The sequence below is a fragment of the Lissotriton helveticus genome, chromosome 2_1 (assembly GCF_964261635.1).
Source record: "Lissotriton helveticus chromosome 2_1, aLisHel1.1, whole genome shotgun sequence".
NCBI classification, from domain to species: domain Eukaryota; kingdom Metazoa; phylum Chordata; class Amphibia; order Caudata; family Salamandridae; genus Lissotriton; species Lissotriton helveticus.
In genome coordinates this window covers 688,023,524-688,051,358 of record NC_136059.1, presented here as the reverse complement: position 1 = coordinate 688,051,358, position 27,835 = coordinate 688,023,524, and the positions used below count along the sequence as shown (strand labels likewise).

Here is a 27,835-nt window from a genome sequence, read left to right as displayed (position 1 = left end):
AAATGTGAAGTGACATTGTAGCTAATCCATATCTATAAGGCATTTCATCAATTTTAGTGCAGAGGAAATATAGTTTAAACCAGAGAAACAAATTGTAGAGGTGGGCAGGCTTTATAAAAGATACAACCCTCCTTGATATGTCGTAAAATTCATATGACTAAAAAAGGGCGTAAAAGTCGAGATCTTAAAGTGTGGTATAATGTGCAAAAGAGCATGAAGTGCTTCGTGGACAGGGCAGAAACAGTATCACAGGGGCAACGCAGAAGTGTGACAAACCAGGTGCCTGTCATGGGAAATTCTGCTGAAAAGTGCACCGTGTTAAGTCATAGCCATGTAGGATAAAATCTATGCTCGAGATTCACTACCCATGGTAAATATGGTTCAGTCACTGTAGATGTAGAAATATGCAAATGCCATATAATTGAAAACATGTTAATTGCCTTGAATATTCTGGACTTCTCCCAGTCAAAAATAGCACCCAAACCCTGATCACTGAGATTATTTCTGATATATGTTAACCAGGGGATGGCGATCATGTTACTATATTTCATACAGTCCTCTACTACTTTTGCGAGAAATTAGTCTCAGGACTAACCCATAGTTTGAGCCGCAATAATAGAGGCCAATCTTACTTGGTCCTCCAAATAGCCAAGGCCAAGTTCTTGGTGTGAAATGAAGTTTGGTGTGGTTTTGAGGATAGCCATATGTACCAGCTGAGAGGCATTTACTCTTGTATAACAGGGACATCTCTCTGAGGATCATGTGACCTAACTTTTTTGCAAATCTACAAATTGAGTCACATGATGCCTGAGTTCTTAAAGTAATTAGCTTGTCCCAGTTCAAATTTGCATCAAACAAAGTCCCCAAGAAATTAAGATTGGGTACCTTAACGATGGAAGTCGCCCCAATAAAAATAGCTTTTAGATCTAGTATTTTTTGGGCCACGGGTCAGTATATAGGATTTTTGTGATTGACCATCAAATTTAAGTTCCCATAAAATCATTAAAAACATCTAAAGGAGCTTGTAATCCATTAGCCGTTCGTGTGATAAGAACCACATCATCTGTTTATAAAAGTACAGGGATCAGGCAGGGGCCTTTCTTAGGAACCTCCTTTACACAGAAGACTAAAATGGACTCAAGGGCATTAATATAAAATAAGAATAAAAAAAGGTGTCAAAATATAGCCCTGCCTTACCCTTCTTGCGACCTTTATGGGATGGGTACAGTCACCAGTTGTGTGTAGCGTACTTTGCTGGTTGTGTCTCAATGAGGGCGACTTAGAAGATACCAGCTTGATCCATCAACTCCCATAATTTCCCCATTGTCTAATTCAAAAGCACAGGAGAGATCCATAATGGCCATATGCATGGCACCTCTCCTTGCTTTGACATATTTCCGTAGGATTAAAGATAGATGGTGTGCCTGTCCGACGGTGCCTATGGTTGTGCCGGAACCCATAGTGGACTTAAGAAAAACCCTCTTGCGACCTTTATGGGATGAGTACAGTCACCATTTGTGTATAGCGTACTTTGCTGGTTTTGTCTCAATGAGGGCGACTTAGAAGATGCATTAAAAAGGGGTCGATACCAGCTTGATCCATCAACTCCCATAATTTCCCCCTGTTGTCTAATTCAAAAGCACAGGAGAGGTCCATAATGGCCATATGCATGGCACCTCTCCTTGCTTTGACATATTTCCGTAGGATTAAAGATAGATGGAGTGCCTGTACGACGGTGCCTATGGTTGTGCCGGAACCCATAGTGGATTTAAGAAAAAAAGGAGATAACCTAAGCCCAATCTTCTATTTGCCCAAAATTGCATGCCATAAGATTTTAATATTCTAATAGTGACATAGGCTTGTAGCATGCTGGGAGGTTTCTATCACCATCTTCTAAAAATTGGCACTGTAATTGATAGGGCCTTCTTTTATCACGGCTCTCAAAGCGTTAGTTAGTAAGGGAACCCAAAAAGCGGGGTTATGCCTAAACAAATCAATAGAGACCTCGTCGGGACCCGGTGACTTCCCGGTCGCATCACTCAAGATGGCTTTTGACACATCTGCTACGTCAATTAACTCCCCAAACCGTTTTTCATCAGCTAAGGGAGAAGTACACCACCTATCAAAAGTGGGTTGGTTCTATAAGGAGATGCATGAATTAAATATTTTGGAAAAGTGCTCAATCTGATCACATTCTGAGATGTGGCACTCTGTGCCTGAGGCTGGGCCATTAGAGAAAAAAGTGTGATTTATGATCTCCCAAAAAGTTCCATTGTCTCTTAACTGGGCTACAACTTCCAAGTCCTCCAAGGCTTTATGTTTGATTTCCTGTTCTCTAATGTTGAAAACCCATTTATATTCCTTCCTGGCTTCGTTAATATCATCTAAGTTATGTAGTATTGAGTTGGTACCCTTTTAAGAGCTTTAAGGATGGTAGTGCAGTTGGGATTGTACCATGAATGAGGTGGGCCTTCTTTTGTTTTTTTTTGCTCCTAGTTCACATACGAGAGCCTGCACCACAGATCTCTATGAAGCTGTCACAGATTTTAATAGGGTCAGCGATAGGAGAGAGGCAGCAAATAATATCATCATAAGCATCTGTAATCAGATCTTCTAAAACTTTTATTTGGCTCAACACTTTCCCATTTCATGCATGCCCCTTTGCTAGCAGAGTGGTATAAAGGGGACCCAGTCTCACTCTTGGTTGGAATGAAAAAGAAAAACGTACAATGATCGGATTATGATCACTGAAAGTTAAAGGAGGCACCTCAAAGCTCAACAATTTACAAGCCAGGTCTGCCGAATGTAGAGTAAAATCTATCACTCCACCTTTGCCTCTTCAACAAATGTGGGGGGATTAGATGTGTCTGGGCTGTGTAATATCTGATTAGTAATGCAGATTATGGGTAAGTACTATCCGATTGAGAGCTTCCCCATATGCTGAGTGTGTCAAATGACAGATGTTTTTGCACTGACCGTTCGTGAAACCACTGGTGTGGGTACCACTGTGAATGCATTTAACAATGTTGAAATTACCTTCCCAAATAAATGATGCATGGTTTCTTTCCTTGTACATTAAATCCATTACAGACCTTTCTAACTCTTCAATAATGTCAACTGTATGTGCTGTAAAAAAAGATATAATAAAAATGTATTCGAATTACATTGATTGAATTAGACAGGACTACAACAACATTAGGATCTGATAGCAAGGTCTGGAGACTAAGACTTTGACCCTCAAGTTCCAGATGGCAATAGAAGCCAAGACCACTAAACCCTCTTTTCCCCTTCCTGCAGTTGATGGAATAGCAGGAGAACAATAGTATTTTAAACCCTTACATGGATGCTGACAATAGACCCAGTCTCTTGACAGCATGTTATGGCAAAGTCTTGAATAAAGGCTAGCCAGTGAATGTTTCTCAATTTAGGGAGAAACCTTTGCGAGATTCTAGGATAAGACCTGAGAAACCAAAGGTGTTTTGTCTAATCGTTGTCCCGTACTTGAATCTGACGTCAACTTTGAACGAGTACAAAGGTCATGTCTGGGTGGCTAGTGACCCAAATAAGACTAGCCAACCTACAACGTCAATCTATTTCTGACAAGCTTGATAATGGCTCAAGGTGGTTAGCGGTTGTAATTGTAGCCAATGTCACTGATACTTGAGGGTTTCTAACTTTGCGCCAGTTAGCGACGATGGCTTTGTTTTGAAGGGTGCACATTTTAGTTTGTTGTGTTGATAAATAATTCAAGCATGACCGCAGGAAACAGGCAAAGTTAGGGTCTTTAATGCACGCAGTCCCCCTCGAGGTTTTGGATGATGTGCCCACCCAGTCACCTCATGGGTCATGAGGATCTTGCCCACTGTGTCAAATTGGCAGCCTGCAAGTTTCTTGCACCAGTACGCGGCTTGATAAGGCTTTGAATATCCTCCTGAGTATCTGCCTCCAAAGGTGGAACCCCCTCCAAGATAACCACATGGAGGCATTCAGGGGCAAATGTAGGTGAACAGGTTGGTCCTTTTGTGCTAAGGTAAAGACCTGCTGAGTACGGGGTCCAGGCTGATTTTGGAAATTCCCATAAGAAGAGGGGCAACTGAACTCCAGCGCGTGAACCAAGGGGGCATTAGACCACTCCACCATGGCAGACCATTGGCCTGTTAGAGCGTTATTAGCATTGCATTGAGTCTCTTTAGTCTGTGGAGCATCTTCTCTATGTTCCTTGGTTTCTCCTGGTATGGCTTTTTTTAATGCCTCAGCCAGAAATGCAATTTTATTAGACAAACGTTTTATCTGGCCTAGAATATCTTGCCAAAAGGAGTTAAAAATGTCTTCCACAGCCACAACAAGGCATTGGCTGCCTATATGGAATGCAGCACAGATGTTATCTTGGTGGTAAGGGTATTTGCTACTAGCTATGTGGGACCAGGAGGGGAAAGAACCCATTCTCCTTCCTTATCAGAAAGGCCTGACGATGTGTGATCTTTATGAGGGGGATTGGTTATGTTCCCTTCGACTCGCTTCCTTTTGGAGGGTGGTGGTTTATTAACCCTTGATGTAGCGGAGGAAAATGGACCCGGGGTGATGGCACTCATTTCATCATGTAGTGCATATGGATTTTGAATGTTAGCCTTATTCCATTTTCACGCTTTGGGATTAGATGGTCCTTTTGGATAATAATGTGAGGGGTCTAATTGGAATCTGCATTAGGTATCCTGGGTTGAGCTGCAAATGTTGGGATGGGACAGTAATCAGCTTATGTACTGCCTCTGTGCGATCTTCTACCAGGTTGAGTTCAGTGGAAATAACACCTATTGCCATGGTGAGTATGGGAGGTGATGGAGGGGGTGGAACGTAAGCCTCTATCCTCATCCTTGTTCCCAGAAAGGCTCTTCTTCCTCATTGGTCATGATAGTTTGCCAAATGCAGGCAGTAATAAGCTGTGTTGCGATATCTATCCCAAAAGATGGAAGACGGAACTTAAGAGCTTAGAAATTTACATGTACCAACCCTACTGAATGAAGACGATCCTTCACAACAGATGGGATATTGGGCTTCAGCAATAGTCTGAAGCCAAAAACGAAAACCAATATCCGTGGCTCAGCCCAGTCTTTTCCAGCCGCAGACAGGCGGAGATGGGCTCCCTCTTGGCCCGGAAACGCACCCATGCCCTATGGCAGCCTCCATGAGCAAATTCAAAAGAGCTCTTAAGTTAACACCTGCTAATCAATCAATCGTCATCCACATAACGTCTGAGATCACATGTTTATCTGCAAGAGACCTTCACCCAGAAAATGACTAATCATCATTAGAAATGAAAGGCTAGTACCAGCCTGTAAAATATTTAACACAAATATACTCCTTCGCATTTGATAGATCAGAGGGTGTTGTATATACAGTTTTTGTTAATGTCTTATCGTTATATACTTTCCAGCTCTGTTTCTTATATACCGGTTTTGTTCCAGGTATGATGTTTAAACATTCTGCTGCCTCAGTAGGGGTCTAGAACTCTGAGTATAATAAAAAGCAAAAATAAAGATATGTTCGTTATTTGTCGGCTGTTGTTACTTCCTTGTAAGATTCTGTAAAATGGAATAAAATTTGTATTGGTCAAGAAAAACATTGAATCCATCAACTTAGTAACAGCTCCTATGATACGTCCGCAACCACAGATCACCCTTGGAGGCCATCAAAGTGAAAAGGTAATCAATGTATACAAGAGGCAAGGCGTGTAACATTTTAGCTATACTATTTAGAGGAGCAATTAGTCACTCAAGAGCAGTTTACGGATGTCTGGTAGTAGCTGTGCATCAGGTTGAGTGCACCACAACCTTTCCCTTCGCCAATACCACCCCACTGATTGTGTAGCTCGGGTATCATGAAAGTGATTTCTCGGCTTGAGGCGGCACTCTACTGGGGAACAGTGAGCAAATATGAGTGAAGTCAACGTGTCTCTCCAATCTTTCTCCTACATTTCCACTTTCTGCTAGTCAAAAGAACAATAAGAAATACTGAAAGGCAAAACAAGTTGAAGAGGCATTTTAGCACTGTGGCCTTGGCAGAGGTAATGAGACATTCGTTCTGTAGTTTGCTTCAGTTCTCTCTTTTTAAACTGTCCTTTACCCTGTTGTATTTCTTGCCACCCAGTTACTGTTCCTTTGGAACAGCATCAAGTTAATTTTAAAAGCATTTTGTTGCTTTTCTCGCATCTATCCAGTCGCTGCTTCTGTCGGCCAACGGCCGTCGCAAGCACTACCTCCGCAGTGCTGCGCACGTCCGTTGGCCTTCGCTGCTTCTGTTGGCCAACGGCCGTCGCGAGCGCTACTTCCGTGGTGCTGCGCACGTCCGTTGGCCGACGCGGCCCCGCCCATTCCTTTAAACCGCCGCAGAATTGCCGCCGCAGTTAAGCGGCTATAGTGTGCTGTTGGAGCCTGAGAAACAAATGTGCCCATCAAACAACATAACAAAGTCCTAATTAACGTATACTCCTTTGCCAAAAATCAGTACCTCATTTTTCAAATGCAAAAGTATGTTGCTCAAGTATAGTAAAAAAAATAGCTTGCACAGTTTTTACTTGTAATAATAAATAACGTAGTCGCACAAGTTTGAATACAAATGTTTTTTATCTTTGACTAGTGCTCAGAGTTGGCAGATATTTCAATAGAATATAAGTAATTGTATTTCAGAGTCCAAGGGGTTAATTAAATACTTGTGGTTTTGTTTTTTGGAAGCTGGATTACTTTATGGCATTGAAAAAGAACATGTGCCGATAAAGATGTTTTGCATCTTGTGAAGAATATTTTTTAGTCGGCCAGTTTCTCAAACTACCCTGCTATTTGCTTCCAGCACGAACTAATTAGATTTACAGAAACCAGGCTGAGATGTTGAAATGTGTATTTCTTTCATTTATTGTCTTGGTGGTTTTGCCAGGGGGAGAGATGCTCATTCTCCATCCAGATGTGGCATTACTTCTGCTGTGGACTCAGACATGACCTGTGGACTATTCTACCCCCCAAGAAGGCCCAGGAGATTCTTGCAGAAGTGCTGGCGGAAAGTGTGACCCTTCTCTCCTTCCGATATGCGCAGGCACACCCTTCTTACAAGAGATCACCACAAATAAGGTAAGGTAATTGAATTCACTCACGTTGCACCACAGAGTGATATGTATTTTATTTGTTGTAAAAGAATCAGTTCCCATTACTTTTCATTCATATTTGCATCAGTACAAATCATGAATACGTATGTTGTAGATTGAATTATGTTTATGGACGTTAGTACTTTTCTACATTGTGCTTAATATGAATACTTCATCTGTGCTGGTTAACAGTGGACCTGATTCTCAAACGCTGAAAACGTCGTGAAACTGCTCCTGTTGGGCTACGCCTACGTTTGGAGTAAATATCTTACTTTTTTTTTAATTAACAAGGAATCTCAGGAGTACTACAGGAAATCTACAACAGTTGTGTACTCCTAAGGTGATCTGACATTATGCATCTTGTTATTATACATAATACGCAGAAAAGCCGGAAACCTCATCTGAACTGTTGCACCAACCGCTCTAAATTTATCCATCTTCTGGCCCAACTCCCACTGCTATCAAGCGTAGTCTTAGATAGATCGGAGCGGATTTCAAAGGGGAAATCAGGGCTTTTTGTAGTTTTAAGTTTAAGCGCAATGTATAGAATTTTCTCTTTTAGGGCATACGTCAAAAAGTTAACAAGAATTTTCCTAGGTTTAGTCCTACCAGAGTTAAGTCGGAAAGGGTCACGATGGATTCTCTGCATGTCTTTCTCCAACTCCTCTGCTGACTCCTCGAGGTCTAAAGATTCCTTCAATAGTTTCACTATGAAGCTCTTGAGGTCTCCGCCTTCCTTTCCCTCCGGGATCTTTAGAAGACGCAAGTTATTTCTGCGTGAGTAATTCTCTAAAGATTCCCCTCTTTCTTTCATCGCGTCCCCTTCCCTCCGTAAGTTTTGGATTTTTGACTCAGCTGCATCTAAGTTGGCTTTCATTTCTCCCACCGAGCTCTCCAATGCCTCTATTCTTTCCCCCAAGCCATCTACTTTCCTCTCCAATGCTTCACAGGATGATCGAATATCATTCTAATTGGTCTTGGAGACCAGAAAATCGTTACGGATCTCTTCTCTCATTGAGGCAATTGAAGCTGCCAGGGCCACCAATGCGGACTCGGTGTTAGTAGGTCTCTTATGGCTGTCTCCTTCTTCTTCTTCTTTGTCTCTCACCACTAAGTTTTGTGGATGGCCTATGGGGATTGAAGCTTGCACCTCCCCATCGTTTTCCAGGGTGTTTGCTATTACAATCAGTGGTGGTGGGGACAGTGGATCAGCCATATCGGTAACTGGGGCGGAGATATCAGGAACTCTGGTAGGATTGAAGATATTCGGGTCGATATCGGTAGTGGACAGGCTGACAGAGGGGGTATCAATACTGGCACTCTCGTCCGGATTGCTAACCGGAATCAAGTCTAATACCTGAGGCAACACTTTGAAAAAGGAGCGCAAGGAGGGGGTTACTTTCCCAGCACTGCAAGTTGAATTCAGAGCCTTGCACCCCCCTTGGAAACCAGTTTTACTGTTTTTTTTGCTTCTTTTCCCTTTAGCTTTCGGCTTAGGCTTCTGGTTTGGCTTTTCTTTTATTGAGGCTGTGAAGATAGAAGTAGAGGGCTTGCTTGTTGCAAGAGTAGAGGTAGAGGGCTCAATTGCTGCCACTATCCCTGAAGCAGGTGGTTCAGGGAGTTGTAGTATTTCTTTACTGACCCTTTGTATCTCTTCTAAGTTTTTAATTACACTCTTAAAACTTTTGGTATTCGTCCGACCTCGGGAGGTCTCCTTATCCTTCTCGCCCCTGTTGCTCGCAGGACCCCCAGGGCACGCAGTAGCCTCCACCCGACACCCTTCTCTGATGAGAGTGTCTAATTCCCCTTCAGTCGCGTCCCCCTGCTCGCGTCTGCTTTTGTCAGTGAGATTGAATTCAGCCTGCTTCAGCAACTGCTGAACCTCCGCTCCCCCAGAACCAGCACAGCCCAACCTACCTCTCAGCAGTCCCCACGCCGAGCGGCCCCGGCGAAGCTCCACGGCTGCTCTGTGCCACGGGCCCTGAAGGGGCGGAGAGCTGCCGGGAGGAGGTAGCAAAGCGTGACACATCCGAAGAAGACCGAGGAAAGCACCGACAGTCTCCAGCCTCACAGTCCGGTCCGGGATTGCAAACAACGCGGTTCAATGCTTTAACGGGGGCTTAGTAAGAGAGCATACTCCTGCGTATCAGATCTCAGCAAGGCAACAGGTCGGGACGGGGAGAGGCGACTCCGTGGTTCGGAGCTCGGCGTCTAGCGCGCGCACCGCACTAGCCTGCGGCCGCCATGTTCTCCGCAGCCCGCCAGGTCCAGGAAGCATAATGTCAGATCACCTTATGAGGCAGATGAGCTTCTGGAATCCATTCGTAATCACTCCCAGGGCAACTCTAAGTGATCAGAACCATCAAGTCCCCATCCTCTATTATACTCTCCTTTGTATTCCCCCTGTTTACTTCCTTTTCACCTGACTTGCTGTCGAGAATGCAGTTTGAGAGGCCACATTATAAAGGGGCGATTTATAGGGCTATATGAGTTATCGAAAATCTCAGGAAGCTCCAGGAAGGAATAAAGGAAAAAAAAAAAAAAAAAAAAACGGAAAAATAAAAAAAATATATATATAAATAAATAAAAAAATAATAAATAAACAAATACATTAAAAGGAGAAAGGGGAAAGTGAGTATATGTAAGTTCCTGCACAAGATAATCCACAAGATAATGCACAGGTAATTTGTTAGTTTTTTTTTTTCTTTAAGGCGAGCACTTCGTGTGGGAGGAGAAGGCGCAGTTTGGCCCTACATCTGGCCGGAGTAAGTATGGGTGGGTTTTCCAAGGGGAGGGGGAGCTGGGAGCTGGGGGGGGGGGACACAAAAATTCTAAAATATCCTCAGGAGTCTGGTCCTTCAAAACAGGTTCTTTTTGTAAACAGTCCAACTGCCACAGCCAAGACAAACAAAGTTAATAAAGGCAACAATATTAAAGTGTGTAGTAGGGAAGTGCGTACTAGGGAGGAAAGATGACCTCAGTTCAGTTCCTATCTTGGAATGTCAATGGTCTGCGCGTGCGAGGGAGAAGAGAACGCATTCTACAATACCTACGAGACTCCCCGGCGCAGATCATTGTCATCCAAGAATCACATCTTTTAAAAAGTGAGGCCAATTCAATACTAAAAAAACAAAAGTGGATAGACAAATTCATTAGCACCGATCACAACGCCAACATAAGAGGAATCCTCTTAATCTGCAAAAAAACAGCAAAGGTGCAGATTCTTAATTTCAATGAGGACAATAGTGGAAGATGGCTTCTAGTTAAGCTGTCTATAAATGGGTGGGTGTGTAATCTGGTCGGATATTATGGCCCCAATATAGATGATCCATCCTTCTTAGAAATAGTTAGGAACAACTTAATGACCACTTTGGACCCCATAATATGGACAGGGGACTTTAATGTTATATTGAATCCAAAACTAGATAAATCCACTTACCACAGCAGACATAGAAGTCACCCTCCCTCGAAAGCTAGACAGTCCCTCAAAGGGATTATGGAGCAAATAGGTTTGGCAGATATATGGAGAGAAAAAGCCGGCACCAAACAAGGGATATCCTATAGGAATCTGAAATATAAACAAACGTCAAGAATCGATTTTGCCTTGTTTAGTTATTGCCTTCAAAATTCTATATCTACTATCAAGTACATACCCTCCCACCTATCGGACCATTCAGCTCTCTTATTTATGCTAAAACTTCCAGATCAAATTAAACATCCCTCTTGGTCATTTGACCGTACCATTTTATTGGACCCGGAGGAAGTGACATATTTAAAGAACGAAACTAGTATGTTCTTAGATATTAACTTGTGCTCAGCCTCTCTTGACACGGTCTGGGAGGCTTTAAAAGCATACTTGAGAGGTTGTATCACAAATAGAGCCTCCTACTTGAGGAAAATCTATAATTCGAAAATTCAAAATCTTGAACAGAAACTAGAGAGAATTGAGCAGAGACTTGAGGCTTCAATTGGGTCACTTCAAGAACAAAAAAATATGTCTGATCTGAGAAATCAGCTAGAAAATATTTTACAAGAGAGAGTATTAAAGAGATGGGAGGCGAGTAAAATATCACATTTTGAATTCGGAGAAACAGCGGGTAAGATCCTGGCTTGGAGGGTTAAGGCTGATCAAGCCAAAAGCCATATAAGAGGGATCAAGGCTGAGGGGGAAAGTGAGCTCAGGACATCGAACCAAGAAATTAGTACAGCCTTCAGGAAGTTCTTTGAGGAAATATACAGGGAAGATATCCTTGATAACCAACAGGCAAGGGATACATGGCTAAATCAGATACCTTTACCATCCCTTTCACCTGCACAACACGAGGCGATTGAGATGGATATCTCCGAAACAGAAGTAAGGAAGGTCATTTTGTCACTTAAAAACGGCAAAGATGCAGGCCCTGACGGACTCCCTGGAGAACTATATCGAGTCTTGGTTGATGCAATTGTCCCTACTTTAACGGCCCTTTTTAATGGTATCTTGAGGGAAGGCTACGACCCCCCTCGATCATGGAGCGAGGCCACCATAGTATTGATTCCCAAACCTGGCAAAGACCCAACCTTATGTGGGTCATATCGCCCAATATCACTATTGAACAGCGATTACAAGATATTTGCTTCTATCTTATCATCTAGAGTGGGTTCAGTAGTGGGGGAAATCATACACCAGGACCAGAAGGGATTCATCAAAGGTCATCAGCTTTCCGATCTAACGTACGACCTAGTGGGGGCAATCAACATCGCCTCATCTTTTTCCCTTCCGCTGGCAACACTCACCCTAGACGCGGCTAAAGCCTTTGATAGGGTAAATTGGCCCTATCTCAATGACGTACTAAAGAAGTTTAACTTTGGGGAGAAATTTTGTCGCACCATAGAACTTATGTACAACTCACCATCTGCACGGCTCTTAATAAATGGTACACTGTCTGAATCACTCGGGATTTCGAGAGGCACTAGACAGGGCTGCCCGCTTTCCCCCCTCCTCTTCAATCTGTACATTGAACCGTTTGCAGAAGTCCTAAGACGGGATGTATTTATTCCACCTTTCAGATTTGGGGAGTGGGAAAAGCGGGTAGCTCTCTATGCAGACGACATCCTAGTTTTTACCTCAGACCCGGAGACCACATTCCCAGAGGTAATAAGGAGAGCCGAAGGGTTTGGCCGCATCTCGGGCTATGAGATCAACCCAAGCAAAACTGACATCATAACTTGGAACATCCCCGATTTACAGCTAAACGTAACCAACTCAATGAGATACCTGGATATTCGGGTAGTGCAAGACGTTGGCAAAATCGCTCAAGTTAATCTCGAGAGAGTGTTTAATGAAAGCAAGAAATTACTAAAATCTTGGTCTAACCTTCCACTGACTATCCTCGGTAGAATAAGTCTGATGAAGATGTCCATCCTTCCTAAATTTACTTTTATTTTTAATACCATCCCTCTCGCATTCGATAATGTAGCCTTGGAGAAATGTCACCATTCCTTTGTTTGGTGCTATAAATCGGCAAGAGTGGCATGGAAGAAATTGAGAAGGAGGAGGGAAAAGGGGGGTCTGTCTCTGCCTGATTTGCAGTATTATGCATGGGCATTCCAACTGTCTCACTCAAGAATGCTTTTAAAAGTTCCATCTAATACATCAATAGGTCTCATGTTTAATGCCATGCTGATTGGAGCCGGTCTACCAACTAACGGCTACATGTTTAAATATGGAGATCAGAAATACTTCAAAAAAGTAAAATGAAAGATTCTTATGTCCCAAGCGAAGTCATGGTCATATATAAGGAGGAAACTAGGTCGGCCATATTACTCTAACTTTGCACCCATTTGGGAATCCCCAGGGCTGCCGCTTTGCCTGGAAGACAGGCTCGCTATTCCGTTGAGAGTAGGAGGAATATCAACATGGGGAGATTTGTTGGTAGGCGAATCATTGAGGCCCTGGGAGGAGTTACGGGACCAACTGGGTACAGAGCTTTCGAGGTTTAAGTTCTTACAATTGGACAGCTGGTTCAAAGCTCTGGCCAGGTCAGGGGCAACACTTGGGAAGCGCAGCATCACTGAAGAGAAATTGGTAGCACAATCAGGAGGGGGCAAAGAAGTCTCGCAGTGGTACTGGTGCCTGTTAGAAGAGATAGACGGAGAATTCATCCTCCCGGAACAACTATGGGGCACAGAACTCGGTGCCCAGAGTATCGAAATCTGGCAGAAATCCTGCACCTTGTTATACAAGTGTGTTAAACCTGCATGGCTTAGGCGCAATCATTTTTTACAATACATCGAGCCTATTTTACACCTCTAAAGCTGTCTAAATTTATCCCAGGGAAGAAATGCAATAAATGTAACTATATCGCAGCTTCGGACATCCATATGTTTAAAGAATGCCCTAGCATACTACAGGTCTGGAATGAAGTAAAAGCGACTTTGGACTCCATTCTCAACATCTCGATCTCTATTACACTTCCCCTGATTATATTCGGATGGGATAACAGCATTAAGGGTCATTCAAGGACATTTCTGTTTTATGCAATACTGCTTGCAAGAAGAGAGATATGCAAGGTTTGGATTGAAAACTCGGCACCAACACATGCAAATTGGTTATCATCTCTCTATGCAACCTCCAAAACAGACATGTCGAGATCAGGTGGTCCACGCAGCTGGGCTTTCTGGAACTTTTTTGTTCATTGGAGACAGTAACCGTTTTTTTGTTTTTTTTCCCCCCGGCCCAATGATTATGCCTTAGAACTCCAAGAACTAGGCCCCCTCAATTGGTTCCGAAGGCTAGTTAAACTGACTAAACATCAAGTTTGGAGTCATTACCCGTTTTTCTCTTCGGGCCATCTCCTGCCGATTCTCACCAATCGTGTTTTCAGGTGCAGTGGAAACCTTGCACTTTGATTTAATACGCGCAAGGCAGCTGGAGGCTGAATAAGAGGAGGGCCAGGCAAATGAGGATAAAAAAAAAAAAAAGAAAAAACTGTTGTGTACTCCAATACACCAAAGTTAGGAATACAAAATTATCACCAGAGGGAAATTTCAGCATGCGTTAATAGTAAAAGATGTGGAAATGTCAAGTTGCTATTTTTTTTCTCAACAGTAAATGTACTTTCTTGAAAACAGTTTTCACTGCACTGTGAAGACATTTACTCATTTACACAAGAACACGTGTGTACGTTTGTAGGATGGGGATTTAAAGGTCTCCAATACACCAAAGTTAGGAATACAAAATTATCACCAGAGGGAAATTTCAGCATGCGTGAATAGTAAAAGGTGTGGAAATGTCAATTTGCTATTTTTTTTCTCAACAGTAAATGTACTTTCTTGAAAACAGTTTTCACTGCACTGTGAAGACATTTACTCCTTTACACGTGAACACGTGTGTACGTTTGTAGGATGGGGATTTAAAGGTCACAGCTAAACACCTACCCAGAAAGTAAACATTTGTGGGTTTCTACCTAATTATGCCGGGTGCTCTACTCACAAATCCGCCCCTAATTCTGACCATGCAATTGCTGCAACTCCACCTTTCTTCCACAGCCTTTTCATTTATTTGGAAAAATAAAATTCAAAGTAAACCTTAATCTGTGAAATAAGGTACGACTTGAATCCTCGCAAAGTGCTCTTTTTGTGAAAATATTTTTGTTGCTATTCAGTTTTCAGCTAATAAAATAACAGTCCAAAGATAACTGTATCTATAGCAACATTGTCACGGCTGACATGTTTGTCCATTTTCTATTTCAAATGAGATAAATGCATTATCAATGGTTCTTGTGCATTTGTATGTACGTCCTCACCATCCCAGTGCATAACATGCAACGATCCAAATAAACACTTAGGGGGAGAATAACCCCTTCTCCTGTCAGACATGTCACACTATGGAGAAGTTTGGCTCACTGGTTAGAAGCGGCAGACCCTGAAACAGAGGTCGGCCCGGGACCAGGGTTCAATTCCCGACGCGGCAGGGTCTTGGGTCAATGTCCGCGGACTCGATAATTCTCGCTTAGGTGCCTAAGCTAACCATGAGTCCCACTCTGCAACTCTGGGCAATAGCTTGCTTAATCTCCACAACGGCCTCAGCAACGCCGGGGATGCCTGGCTTCACCTTGGGGTGCCCTCTCACAGGGAAAGCCAGGACGGGTTCCCCAGCGGTATACAGCGCCAGGACATCACGTAACGAGGTAACAGTGCGCTTTACAAGTATACATACATTACATTACATTACATTACACACACTATCTTATCCACGCACCCCAGATTTGTTTTGAATTTCTTGGGTCTACATGTGTTGACTACCTTCTCAACATGAATGCACCAGTCCATTTTTAAATGCCATTCCCCTGGAAAATAGCTCTTTTTATGCTTCAAAGTGTAACAGAAGTTCATTTGGCCAAATGGTGTTGTCTAACCATGTACTGCACTATACATTTCCAACTTCAGCTCCCCATAAACACATATTCTAAATTAAATAGAAATGTGTTTCTAAATAGAAACAAACTTTGCATTCTCTTGGTTTTCAAGCGAGTTATTGTATACTGTTTAAATTTAGCACTTACTTAGTTCATAGAAGGTTGTTGTATATTGCATCTGTATTTCCACAAATAAATGCGCTGTTTCCTAACATTTCTGTGGAAAGTTGTTCTTTTGTGAATATCAGCTGAAGTACATTGCTGTATCTCAAGGGTGAAGAAATGAGACAGAGTTGGTACTTGATGCAAGCGGTGAGAGCATTTATGCATGCAATATATGTGTCTAGTATAGAAAGGTGATTGAGTTAAGGGCAATTGGGTAAAGGTACGTGAGAAGTTCTTGAAACTATTTATCGTGACAGCAGTGCTGGTGGAGTTGAATGGCCACAAGCTGTCAGTACTGCAGGTCCATGGTGTTAAGTATAACCTATCATACGACCAAAGTGACCACTAGACTGAGAGACCTATGACCGATGAAACCTTCAGCTGAAAAGAGAAAAGAGTTAAAACCAAGACGAACGGGAGCCTGCATATAAAAAGATGGTAGTTACTACCCAAATAGTTAAATTGGGATTGAAATGTGTACATTAGAAAGAAACTAACATGCATGATGGATCTCATGCTACAAGTGGAATTTAGTAGTATCCTTTGGAACAGGACACAGTGATCAGAAATCGTAGGTCAATAGAGACGTTCTCAAGTCCTAACGAATGCTCACATACCAGTAAAACGTACAGACGTTCAGTGATGATAACAATGTGGTATTCAATAGAGAACAAATATGACACTGTTCATGAGTAGGAGTCCTTCGAATAAATCACAATCCAACGAGGAAATATTCAGCAGAAGGAACTGTAAACCAACTGGGCATTGCCCTCTAATGGTGTAGCTCAAGTCCTCCAGCCGTTGATATCTACAGTCACAATACATATTGGTATATTATGAAAAAAGGTCATGCACAAAAGCCTGGGATGCCCCAAGAAATGTGTTTAAATCTGAGGACCATGCACGGGGCTTCATGGACTTAATTAAACCTGACAAGTACATATGATGGGTAGCCTAGCTATGCATGCTTCCATCTGTGATAGCTGTGGTAAATTGATGGATATGTACCCATTTACATTCCGTATGGTTACCTATATATAGTATATTGCTGTGGTTGATACTGTGGTAGATGAGATCATTAATCCTAGATGTAGGAAATTGTAACGATAACAGCATGTTATGAAGGTCATGGTGAGATGTCACCGTAAAATGAATCAGTGGCCTGGAATGCAAATGCACCTGTGGGCTGTAGTCTATATTTACACTACCCACGTGTATTACTGAAAAGTATGGCTGCAAGTACACCATACGGGCCTTGCTGGCTGTATTTTAAATCATTAGTATCATATGTCAGAGAAAAAGGTTTTGCCACGTAAAAAATACTACCTTTACCGAGCTACGTCACCGCTAAGTATACCCTCTAATCCATGGAGAAGGAAGATTAATGTATAAAGGTGGCACATACTAAATATTTAAGACAAGTACATCCTTACAGTGCATAGCTACAAAATGCTGTTTTACAATTTAAGCCAGGACGTAATAGAAACTTGCTTAATTTTTCTTTCCAAAAATCTAGTTCATTGACAAGGATTCGACAGAAAAAAGGTTTCTATAGCTGCCTTCTAGATTGCTTGAAGAAAGCACAACTCCTCCCATGGGGCCTCCATGCACATGTGAAACATGGCAAGTGTCTCTTTAAGAAAATCCCAGTTAGGAAAAAAAGCCATAATAGTGAAAATACCGCCTTGGCAAGCTTAATGTAATGCTAGTAGTTGAGAGGCCATACTAAGGTTGATACACAGCATAATTCTTCCAGATGGTCAAATCCACAAGGAAAAACATTGAGATTAAAGGTGAAAAATGCCAGGTAACCAACGTCTTGCGAAGCTCCCTTCTTATGCCCAGGCCTGCTTATATATGCTTGAGGCAGGAAATGATATTACAGGAAGAAAGGGAACAGCTATGTCGGTTTGGAATTTTCAGATTCCAAATACTGGACATCTAGATAGGTCTAGATGTAACGTTATTTGCACCGATTCTTCAAGGGAAATTGTGTTTCAGAATAAATGCCTTGAATCACAAAAGACCACAGCAGCAGCTGGCCTTTTGACATTGACATGCAATAAGAAGACCCAATTGACAGAAGCCTTTCCTATAGAGAGTCTTCTCAGACATTTGTCTCTGCCCACAGCACGAGGAAAAGCTACTCCTAAATCATAATTAGGGATTTTTACAGATAAATACAGACAGAAAAAAATGTGTTTCCTGCCTGTATTTATTTTTTAAAGCAGAAAAATACAGAAGATTGTGCTTCTAATGAGTGACTTTCCATGCTGTCTGCTGTGAATTTCAATACAACATATGAGTTGATAGATAGCATGAGGAGTTAAAAACTGATTAAGATATATTGAAATACAGGCATATGTTAAACTATATTTGTAGTAAATTGCTATTTACCTGTGGATGTAGTGTGTTACTATATTTGGCTTTTGAATTTACTAAAACGCTACAGGTGTGAGTACATGTTTATCAGTTAAAAAAAATTGGAAATGTACCAATTTTGACTCTACTTCAGGTCGGATATGAGATAAATCCTACGGCAACTAGTATGTGGTATCCGAAATGTTAAAACATGCGTAAGTGTTTTTTCTATCTATTGTTGATTTCCCGTTGACTAATAGTCAAAGATCTACATGCTTGTTAAATGCAATGGCCTCTATTGTTGATGTACTCATTGTGTGGAAATGTGAAAACCAAATAAAAGAAATTGAAACCAAATTTTTTTTACCAATTTTGACTCCATTTATTCGCAAACCACAAAATAAATATGGATAAATACTAATAAAATGGGCAAAAAATAAATATGGATAAATACAAGTGGAAATGTATAAAAAATCAATACCATAATCCATAGGACTCGATCAGGGAGGGGACTTGGAGCTGCTTAAGAGGGAACCTGTCATCTTTTTACACTTTTACACTTAGACTTCGATGTGACATTGCTGTAAAGAAATACATTAACCCTGATGAAGTCTTCTCGGAGGACAAAACATGTTGGCCGGGCTGTTCCTTTGATGTATTGAAGAATAATAAAGAGAATTGTTTTGAGACTTCATACCACGGCTCCCAGGTCATTTTGATATCGGAGAAGAATACATTGATATTGATGCTATTGAACCATGTGTATTTCATAAAAGAAGGAGAGAAGAAGCAAAGAGAACAAAATCTACAATACAATTGTCGGATTCTTGAGACACTCTCTTTGTGTGTTTTGTCTGCCTTGTAATGTGTCTGAGATGTTTCCTGCTCCTCACTTGGAAATCCAGGGATTGGCAGTGCTCTTCAAAGGACAGTAGCTTGCCCTATACTTTAGGAGCCTTCCCTGAAGTATGGGAGCTGTGCTAGAGACCATGACTGGCTTAAGTGTTTTCAAGAAATTGAGACTCACGAGCATGAACCGAGTGAATGAATGTATGAATGAATATACACTTATAAAGTGCATGGCTGCCAAAGGCCTCCCAGCGCTAGAGACAGAGCCCAAATCAAGACAAGACATCAGATTTAGGGGAACAGCAGAGTCTTCAGATGTTTGTGGAACAATAGATGGTTGGGCTCCAGCCGAATATGGTCTGGTTCCAACATATCGCCGCAATGGCGGAAAATAGCCAGTCACCACTCCGCACCCTGTTAACTCTGGAACAATTGCGAGATGTTTCTTCTCAGAGCACAGTAATCTTTTTGGAAGATATGGGGGGATGACGGCACAGAGAATCGGCGGAGCACTAGCCGAAAGAGACTTATGGGCAATGCACAAGGCCTTAAATTGGATTCTCTTGGCCACTGGCAGCCAGTGCAGAGAGGTGATGTGAGGCTTGGCGGATTCACGATTATGAGCCTGCATAAGCAGTCGTGCCGCACAATTTTGGACCATTTGAAGTATTTTGATGGTAGAACTTGGGCCGCCTAAATAGATCACATTGGCGTAATCGTGCCGCGAGAGAATCAAGGCTTGTACCAGCAGTTTCCTAGCGATAAAGGGCAGAAGGGGTAGAATCTTTCTAATCATTTTAAGGATGCCATAACAGGTACCTGCTATTCTGTGCGCCTGTTCCCTAAAGTTCAGGTTGTGGTCCAACCACTCCCAAGACTTTTTATTTGCTCTTTGGGGGGTGGCATAGTACCTAGACATTTAGGCCAAAGTGTACTGATCTCCAGGTTGGTAGACTTGCCCAAAAACATCAGTTCAGTTTTAGCGGCATTCAGTTTTAGGAAAGAGCCGCCCATCAACGCTGACACTTTTCCAGGCAATTTGCCAAGTTGGTTTTATTATTGTCCGAAGGGTTAAGGGACACAATCAACTGAGTGTCATCAGAGTATGTGATGATCCTAACCCCAAAGGGTTTGACCATCTCGGCCAAGGGGCGCATATAAATATTAAAAAGCGTGGGGCTCAGGGAAGAGCCCTGAGGCACCCTGTATCTCAGAGGCATCCTTTCAGAGACAGCTGTGTCTTCAAAGACCTGAAATGACCTATCTATCAGAAAAGACTCAAGCCATTTAAGTAATATTCCCATCACTCCACTTTCTCTTAGTCTCACAGCCAAGAGTTGATTTTTTGACCGTGACGAAGGCCGCGCTAAGGTCGAGTAGTATAATGGCCACGGACTGTCAGGACCCGAATCCTTGGTTCCATTCTTTCCTATCCAACTACGGTGCAGTCTGGATCAAAACCTACTAAGGACACTTGGTCTGATAGGGTACGGTCGTGGAGACTTAAGATGGCCGCCGTCGATGCCAGAGCAGAGGGCAGTAGACGTTCCAGTCTCTCTGACCGTTACTGCTAAAAATTCGTTGTGGAGCGCGAGAGCCCGGGGAACTGCGCACTTCACTGAAGAACCTGGCCTGAAGTGGTTCGTTTCCCCGTGCGACACAAATTAGCTGAAGTAATTCCAGAAATCATAAGCGAAGCACCTGCTTGTCTTGTAAGATTGCAGCGGCGCTATTCAACTCGGAAACTCGGCGCACGAAGTCAAGCGCGAGTTCCTTGTAAAACATTACCGTCATTCAAGAGACTTTATCGTTTGAGCTGGGAGTCGGTGAAGAGAAGCAATAGAACCCACAGTGAGGAGGTCGAAGAGGAGGAGTCTAAAAGGGGTGTCTGAGGAGTAAAGTAAAGCGCTGGAACACAGACATAGAGAAGACTAAAGCTAAGTGAACGTTTGTAGTTACTGAATAAAAGTTTCACGATTACTTACCTGTCTTGAAGGGAACATCTAGAATGCAGTAATCCTGTAACAGAGAACAGAGAGGTCAAAGGTTTTCTAGGAAGAAACAGTAGAAAGGTTCAAAGTCATGCAAGGAAATAAATAAAAACAAAGTACATGTGTAATACTCACCAGGAAAACGACTAAGAGGGAATGGTTCACCTGCCTGCAAAAGACAAGTAAAGGCCTGAATTAGTCCCTCTGAAGAACAGATTTGAAAATACAGAAAATAACAGAAAACCATTTAGAAGCAGTCTCGCTGATTAGTGAAGTAAGTGCACTTTCAAGCCTATAGATAAACCCAGCCTTTAACCCACTAGAAAAGAAATTAACATTTCTGTTATCTCTTTTATATAGTGACAACTAATTAGAGGTGAAGAGAATCATAACCAAAAGTCAGAAGAGGAGCTAAGGTCCAGCAGCGCATGGGTGGGTGAGAGGAGATAAAAGAAAATAGTAGAATAGACCAAGATAGATAATAGAAGGGCAGACTGTAATGTTGTGTTGTTGTTTTAGGTTTCCATAAACAAGTTCACCCAAGAGTAGCGGACTAAAGGAAGCAGCGCTGGACAAGTCTCTTCTCTGTTTATTTTTTATTTTATCCAATTCCCCTGTCCCTTCAGGTAATGATGGGAGGTTCTGAATAAAGACCTACCAGCATTGCTGAGAGGGATTTGGGTTCAAGCATCTCTGTTCCTGTGCAAGAGTCAGCAAGCCTAATCAGGTATTTGTGTTCTGACAGAGTGAAGTGCCCAAGTTGCCTTCGCACCCGAACAGAGATGGCGGAAGGAATTGATGTCCAATCCTTAGGAACCATTCTAGATGCAATTCAGAAGGAATTGGGAGCGGTTAGGGAGGAAAATCGAAATCTAAGACAAGAAGTAATTAGTGCCAGAAAAGAAACTGCAGAATTAGCGTTAAGATTGCGCCAACCTAGTAGTTTAGAGAGAGAAGCCATGAATCCAGTACTAGAAACTACCAATAGATCTACCACACAAGGGATACATTCCCTTTCACCAGTCATACCATTGGCAGCGCCCGAGAGATTCAATGGGGGTCCACAGAAGGCGCAGATCTTCCTCTCTCAGTGCTCATTACACTTCATGTGCCGCCCTTCTATCTTCCCAGACGTGCAGTCTAGAGTGGCTTTCATACTCTCATATCTAAGTGGGGATGCAGCTTCGTGGTCCATGCCCTTAGTCACAGTCAAGATGACCCTTTATTGAGGAACTTTGAAGATTTCAAACGAGAGTTCTTACGGATAGTCGACCGACGGAGAATATCTCAAGTGGTGGATTACGAACTGCTAGATTTACGGCAGGGAAATCGAGACTTAATTGCATATCTGGCCCAATTCAATAAGTTGGTGGTGGAAACCGATTGGCCGGAGAGCAAGAGAGCTGCAGTATTTTATTGGGGGTTGAGAGACGAATTAAAAGACAGTCTGGCTCAGATTCCCAATCGCCCCACCGAGATTTCAGCACTTATAGACTTGGTGTTAGAGATAGATTTCCCTTAGGGAGAGAGGCGTGGAGAAAAGAAGAAAGACTTTAAGGTGATACCTCCGCGATTTTACCGGGCTCGGTCAGATGGCGCAAGAACCTCAGAGTCTCACGCAGGAACCGAACCAATGCAGATTGGAGCAATAAGAGGCCCTTTGACCAAGGAAGAAAAGGAGAAAAGAAGAGCAAATAACCAATGTATGTATCCGGAAGTCACTTTGTTCGAGATTGTCCGAAGAAACCTAAGGGCCCTTTCAAGCCGAAGGAAAACTAACGGCACCACCTGTGGGAGGAGTTGAGCGGGTGAGTGCGATTCAAGAGATAACTCCACATGAACATCAAGTGGCGAATACGCTACAATCAGCGGCTCCGCATTTAGTTCTAACTATGGAAGTGAAATTCGGACAGACTACCCTAACGGAAGTTTCAGTGATGATTGATTCGGGAGCCACAGGAAATTTCCGCGATCTAAAATTTGCCGCCCAAGCTGGAATACAGGCCATCCGAAAGGCAAAGAGCGAGCCGGTTCGGGCAGTGGATGGGACAAACCTATCTTCAGGGCCAATTGTGAGCCACACGGAAATGATCCAATTGACGACCAGCGATGGACATCAAGAGAAACTTCAGTTTAATTTGATCGATGCCCCCCAGTTCCAACTAATCCTTGGTCTCCCGTGGCTTACGGATCACAACCCCACGATCGACTGGAGTTCCAGAACCATTATAATGGAGTCGAGTTATTGTCACGAGAATTGTTTTAACTCCGAGACCAGATTAGTAAAGAGCAATCCGGCCCAGACCTTGTGTACCATTGAGCACTCCATGTGCGTGATCAACGTTCAGGAAGTTCCTGAAGAATACAAGGAATTTATGGAGTGTTCAATGAAGTGGAAGGTGGAAATCCACCACCACATCGAGTTTATGACTGCAAGATTGAATTAGAGCCAGGGTCAAATTTGCCATGTAGCCGAGTCTATGCCTTGACAGAGAAGGAGCACCAACATCTAAAAGAATACTTAGATAAATATCTCGCCAATGGGTTCATCCGGCCGTCCCAGTCACCCGTTTCTTCTCCCTTATTTTTCGTACCGAAGGAGGAGGGAGATTTGCGGACATGCATCGACTACAGAGCCATCAAGAAAATAACTAAGAAGAACCGGTATCCTTTACCCTTGATTTCGGTGCTCCTGGACCAAGTGAAGGGGGCTCAAATCTACACCAATCTCGACTTGAGGGGGGCCTACCATCTAGTTAGAATGCGTGAAGGAGATGAGTGGAAGACGGCATCTCGGACTATATTTGGGCTTTTTGAATATTAGGTGATGCCCTATGGATTGTGTAATGCCCCAGCAGCCTTCCAGCACTTCATTAACGACGTCCTGAAGGACCTATTGACCAGTGTGCTATTGTGTACATTGACGATATTCTAATTTATTCCTCTGACGTGGCAAGACATCATGAACAAGTGAAAGGAGTGTTGCGGAAGTTACAGGAGAATAAACTGTTTGTGAAGCTAGAGAAATGCGCTTTTGATGTCTCACGTGTGGAATTCTTGTGCTTCGTTCTATCACCTTCCGGAATTTTGATGGATCAACGCAAGATGGAAGCGGTGATGAACTGGGAATCTCCGAGGAGCGTGAAGGAAGTCCAAAGCTTCATTGGTTTCGCTAACTTCTACCGGAGATTTATCAGCGAATTCTCCAGAAAGATTCTCCCCCTTACCAAATTGCTGAGAAAAGGAACCAAGTTTGAGTGGTCAAAGGAAGCGGAGGAGGCCTTTCAATCTTTAAAAGAAGATTTCACCACGGCGCCAGTCTTGTTGCATGCTGATCCCTCGGAGCCTTTCTACGTAGAGACCGATGCGTCAGACCAAGCAGTGGGAGGAGTGTTATCGCAGCGACACAAGACCACTGGCCAACTGCATCCGGTCGCCTATCGATCAAGAAAGTTATCTCAAGCGGAAGTGAACTATACGATCACCGAGAAGGAACTGTTGGCGATTAAGGACGCCTTTAAGGAGTGGCGACACTATTTGATGGGAGCCCGACATCAAGTAACTGTGTTCACGGATCATCGCAACTTAAAGTTCTTAAAAACGGCCAGAACTCTCACACCACGACAACTGAGGTGGTCTCTGTATTTTGCAGACTATGATTTCGTGATTACGTTTCACCCTGGAGCTCAAAATGGGAAAGCAGATGCGCTATCCAGGATTGGAACAGAGTTTCAAAGAAATACTACAGTTATTCAGCCAATCATCCCCAGTGACAAGATCATAGGAGCCACAACAACCGTTCGACTACAGGAGTCGATAGCAGACGTGATGAGTTCCGAGGCTATGCAGAGTTGGGCGGAGGAGGATGCTAACAGAAGGATAATTCAACAAATGCCCTACTATCGGAATGCCTTGTATCTACCGACAACGGAATTGCAGCAACAAGTAATGCAAGAGTGTCATGATGATAAATTAGCTGGTCACAAAGGAGAAGCCAAGACGGAGGAGATGATCAAGAGACACTATTGGCGGCCTAAGATGGCATCAGATATTGAGAAGTATGTTAAGTCTTGTGAGATTTGCGCGCAGGGGAAGTCAGAACGGCAGGCTCCAAAAGGGTTATTACAACCTCTACCCACACCTCCCCATCCATGGCACACGTTACATTAGATCTTATCACCGATTTACCTACCAGTCAAGGATACAACACCATCCTGGTGGTGGTGGATGCCCTTTCAAAAATGGCCCACTTCACAGCTTTGAAGGGGGTTCCTTCTGCCAAACAGTTAGCGGCCCACTTCAGCTCCCAGATTGTGAAAATACATGGAATTCCTAAGATTGTCATTTCTGAAAGGGGTTCCCAATTTGTGTCCCGTTTTTGGAAGGCCTTTATGGAAGGGTTGGGAACAGAAGTTAGATTCTCCACTAGTTACCACCCCGAGACCGATGGGCAGACGGAGGGGGTAAACCAAGAATTAGAACAATATTTGCGGTTGTTCCTTCTAAAAGAAGAGGGGAATTGGTCAGATTATTTGTGGACAGCGGAATTTGCTCACAATAATGCAAAGAACAGCTCGACAGGGTTCTCCCCTTTCTTTGTAAACTATGGCAGACATCCAAATGCTACCATGCGACAAATGGAAACGGCAGTTCCAGCAGTTAAGGAAGTTATGTCGCACCTGCTTCAAATTCAACAAAAAACTAAAGACAACCTAAAAGTAGCAAAAGAAAAGTACAAGAAATATGCTGACCGGAAGAGACGAGCAGGGCCACCCTTGACTAATGGAGATAAGGTCTGGTTAAGCACCAGGAACTTGAGACTAAAAGGAAACAGAAAGTTCCAACCCAGATTCATTGGCCCTTATCCTATTGAGGAACAAATTAATCAGGTTACCTATCGACTAAAACTGCCACCTAAGTTAAAGATACACCCAGTTTTCCATGTATCACTGTTAAAGAAGGCTTCTGCTAACCTGAGAAATCAATCACCCCCGAAGCCAATTCAATTGGAAACAGGAACTGAGTATGTAGTAAAAGAAATTTTGGACTCTAAAAGATCCAGAGGCAAGTTGTACTATTTAATAGACTGGAAAGGCTATGGCCCAGAAGAACGATCCTGGGAACAAGAGAAGGATGTTCATGCACCAAGACTAATTAAATCCTTTCATCAACGATTTCCTACCAAGCCAGGAAAGAAGGAATCTGCCTTGTTGGGGGGTACTGTGAGGACCCGAATCCTTGGTTCCATTCTTTCCTATCCAACTACGGTGCAGTCTGGATCAAAACCTACTAAGGACACTTGGTCTGATAGGGTACGGTCGTGGAGACTTAAGATGGCCGCCGTCGATGCCAGAGCAGAGGGCAGTAGACGTTCCAGTATCTCTGACCGTTACTGCTGAAAATTCGATGTGGAGCGCGAGAGCCCGGGGAACTGCGCACTTCACTGAAGAACCTGGCCTGAAGTGGTTCGTTTCCCCGTGCGACACAAATTAGCTGAAGTAATTCTAGAAATCATAAGCGGAGCACCCGCTTGTCTTGTAAGATTGCCGCGGCGGTATTCAACTCGGAACACGAAGTCAAGCGCGAGTTCCTTGTAAAACATTACCGTCATTCAAGAGACTTTATCGTTTGAGCTGGGAGTCGGTGAAGAGGAGCAATAGAACCCACAGTGAGGAGGTCGAAGAGGAGGAGTCTAAAAGGGGTGTCTGAGGAGTAAAGTAAAGCGCTGGAACACAGACATAGAGAAGACTAAAGCTAAGTGAACGTTTGTAGTTACTGAATAAAAGTTTCACGATTACTTACCTGTCTTGAAGGGAACATCTAGAGTGCAGTAATCCTGTAACAGAGAACAGAGAGGTCAAAGGTTTTCTAGGAAGAAACAGTAGAAAGGTTCACAGTCATGCAAGGAAATAAATAAATACGAAGTACATGTGTAATACTCACCAGGAAAACGACTAAGAGGGAATGGTTCACCTGCCTGCAAAAGACAAGTAAAGGCCTGAATTAGTCCCTCTGAAGAACAGATTTGAAAATACAGAAAATAACAGAAAACCATTTAGAAGCAGTCTCGCTGATTAGTGAAGTAAGTGCACTTTCAAGCCTATAGATAAACCCAGCCTTTAACCCACTAGAAAAGAAATTAAAATTTCTGTTATCTCTTTTATATAGTGACAACTAATTAGAGGTGAAGAGAATCATAACCAAAAGTCAGAAGAGGAGCTAAGGTCCAGCAGCGCATGGGTGGGTGAGAGGAGATAAAAGAAAATAGTAGAATAGACCAAGATAGATAATAGAAGGGCAGACTGTAATGTTGTGTTGTTGTTTTAGGTTTCCATAAACAAGTTCACCCAAGAGTAGCGGACTGAAGGAAGCAGCGCTGGACATGTCTCTTCTCTGTTTATTTTTTATTTTATCCAATTCCCCCGTCCCTTCAGGTAATGATGGGAGGTTCTGAATAAAGACCTACCAGCATTGCTGAGAGGGATTTGGGTTCAAGCATCTCTGTTCCTGTGCAAGAGTCAGCAAGCCTAATCAGGTATTTGTGTTCTGACACGGACCCTCCGACATCTACAATTTTCCCCGATTCCTCGATCACCATTAGTAAGGGAGTCTCCATGCCTTGATTGGGTCTGAAGCCAGTTTGTGAAGAATATAAACAATCGTTCTCCTCCAAGAATGTGGAGAGAACGGAGTTGACGTATTTTTCACTTATTTTGGCTATAACTGGCAGGAGCTAAATTGGGCGATAAGTTGGGGTCCATGGTTGGTTTCTTCAACAGAGCTCTGACCAAGGCCCGTTTCCATAAGGAAGGAACAATCCCAGAGGAGAAAGAGGTATTAACAAGCTCCAGGATAACCGGGGCGATGGAATCGAAGACCTGATTGAGAATGGTGGGGGGTGCGATATCGCACGGGGAGCCGGATTTCAGCTGGTCAGA

General features: G+C 43.0%; 1 protein-coding gene across 4 annotated transcripts in view; it reads left to right on the top strand.

Annotated features, from left to right (window-relative positions):
• KIAA0825 (KIAA0825 ortholog) overlaps positions 1-27,835 on the top strand; it is a 2,250,404-nt gene that overhangs the window by 1,023,382 nt on the left and 1,199,187 nt on the right. For all 4 annotated transcript variants that reach the window (XM_078675385.1, XM_078675384.1, XM_078675383.1 and 1 more), the window contains exon 10: positions 6,928-7,118. In XM_078675385.1, coding sequence (XP_078531511.1) covers positions 6,928-7,118 — 191 coding nt within the window. The remainder of the gene's footprint in view (positions 1-6,927; positions 7,119-27,835) is intronic.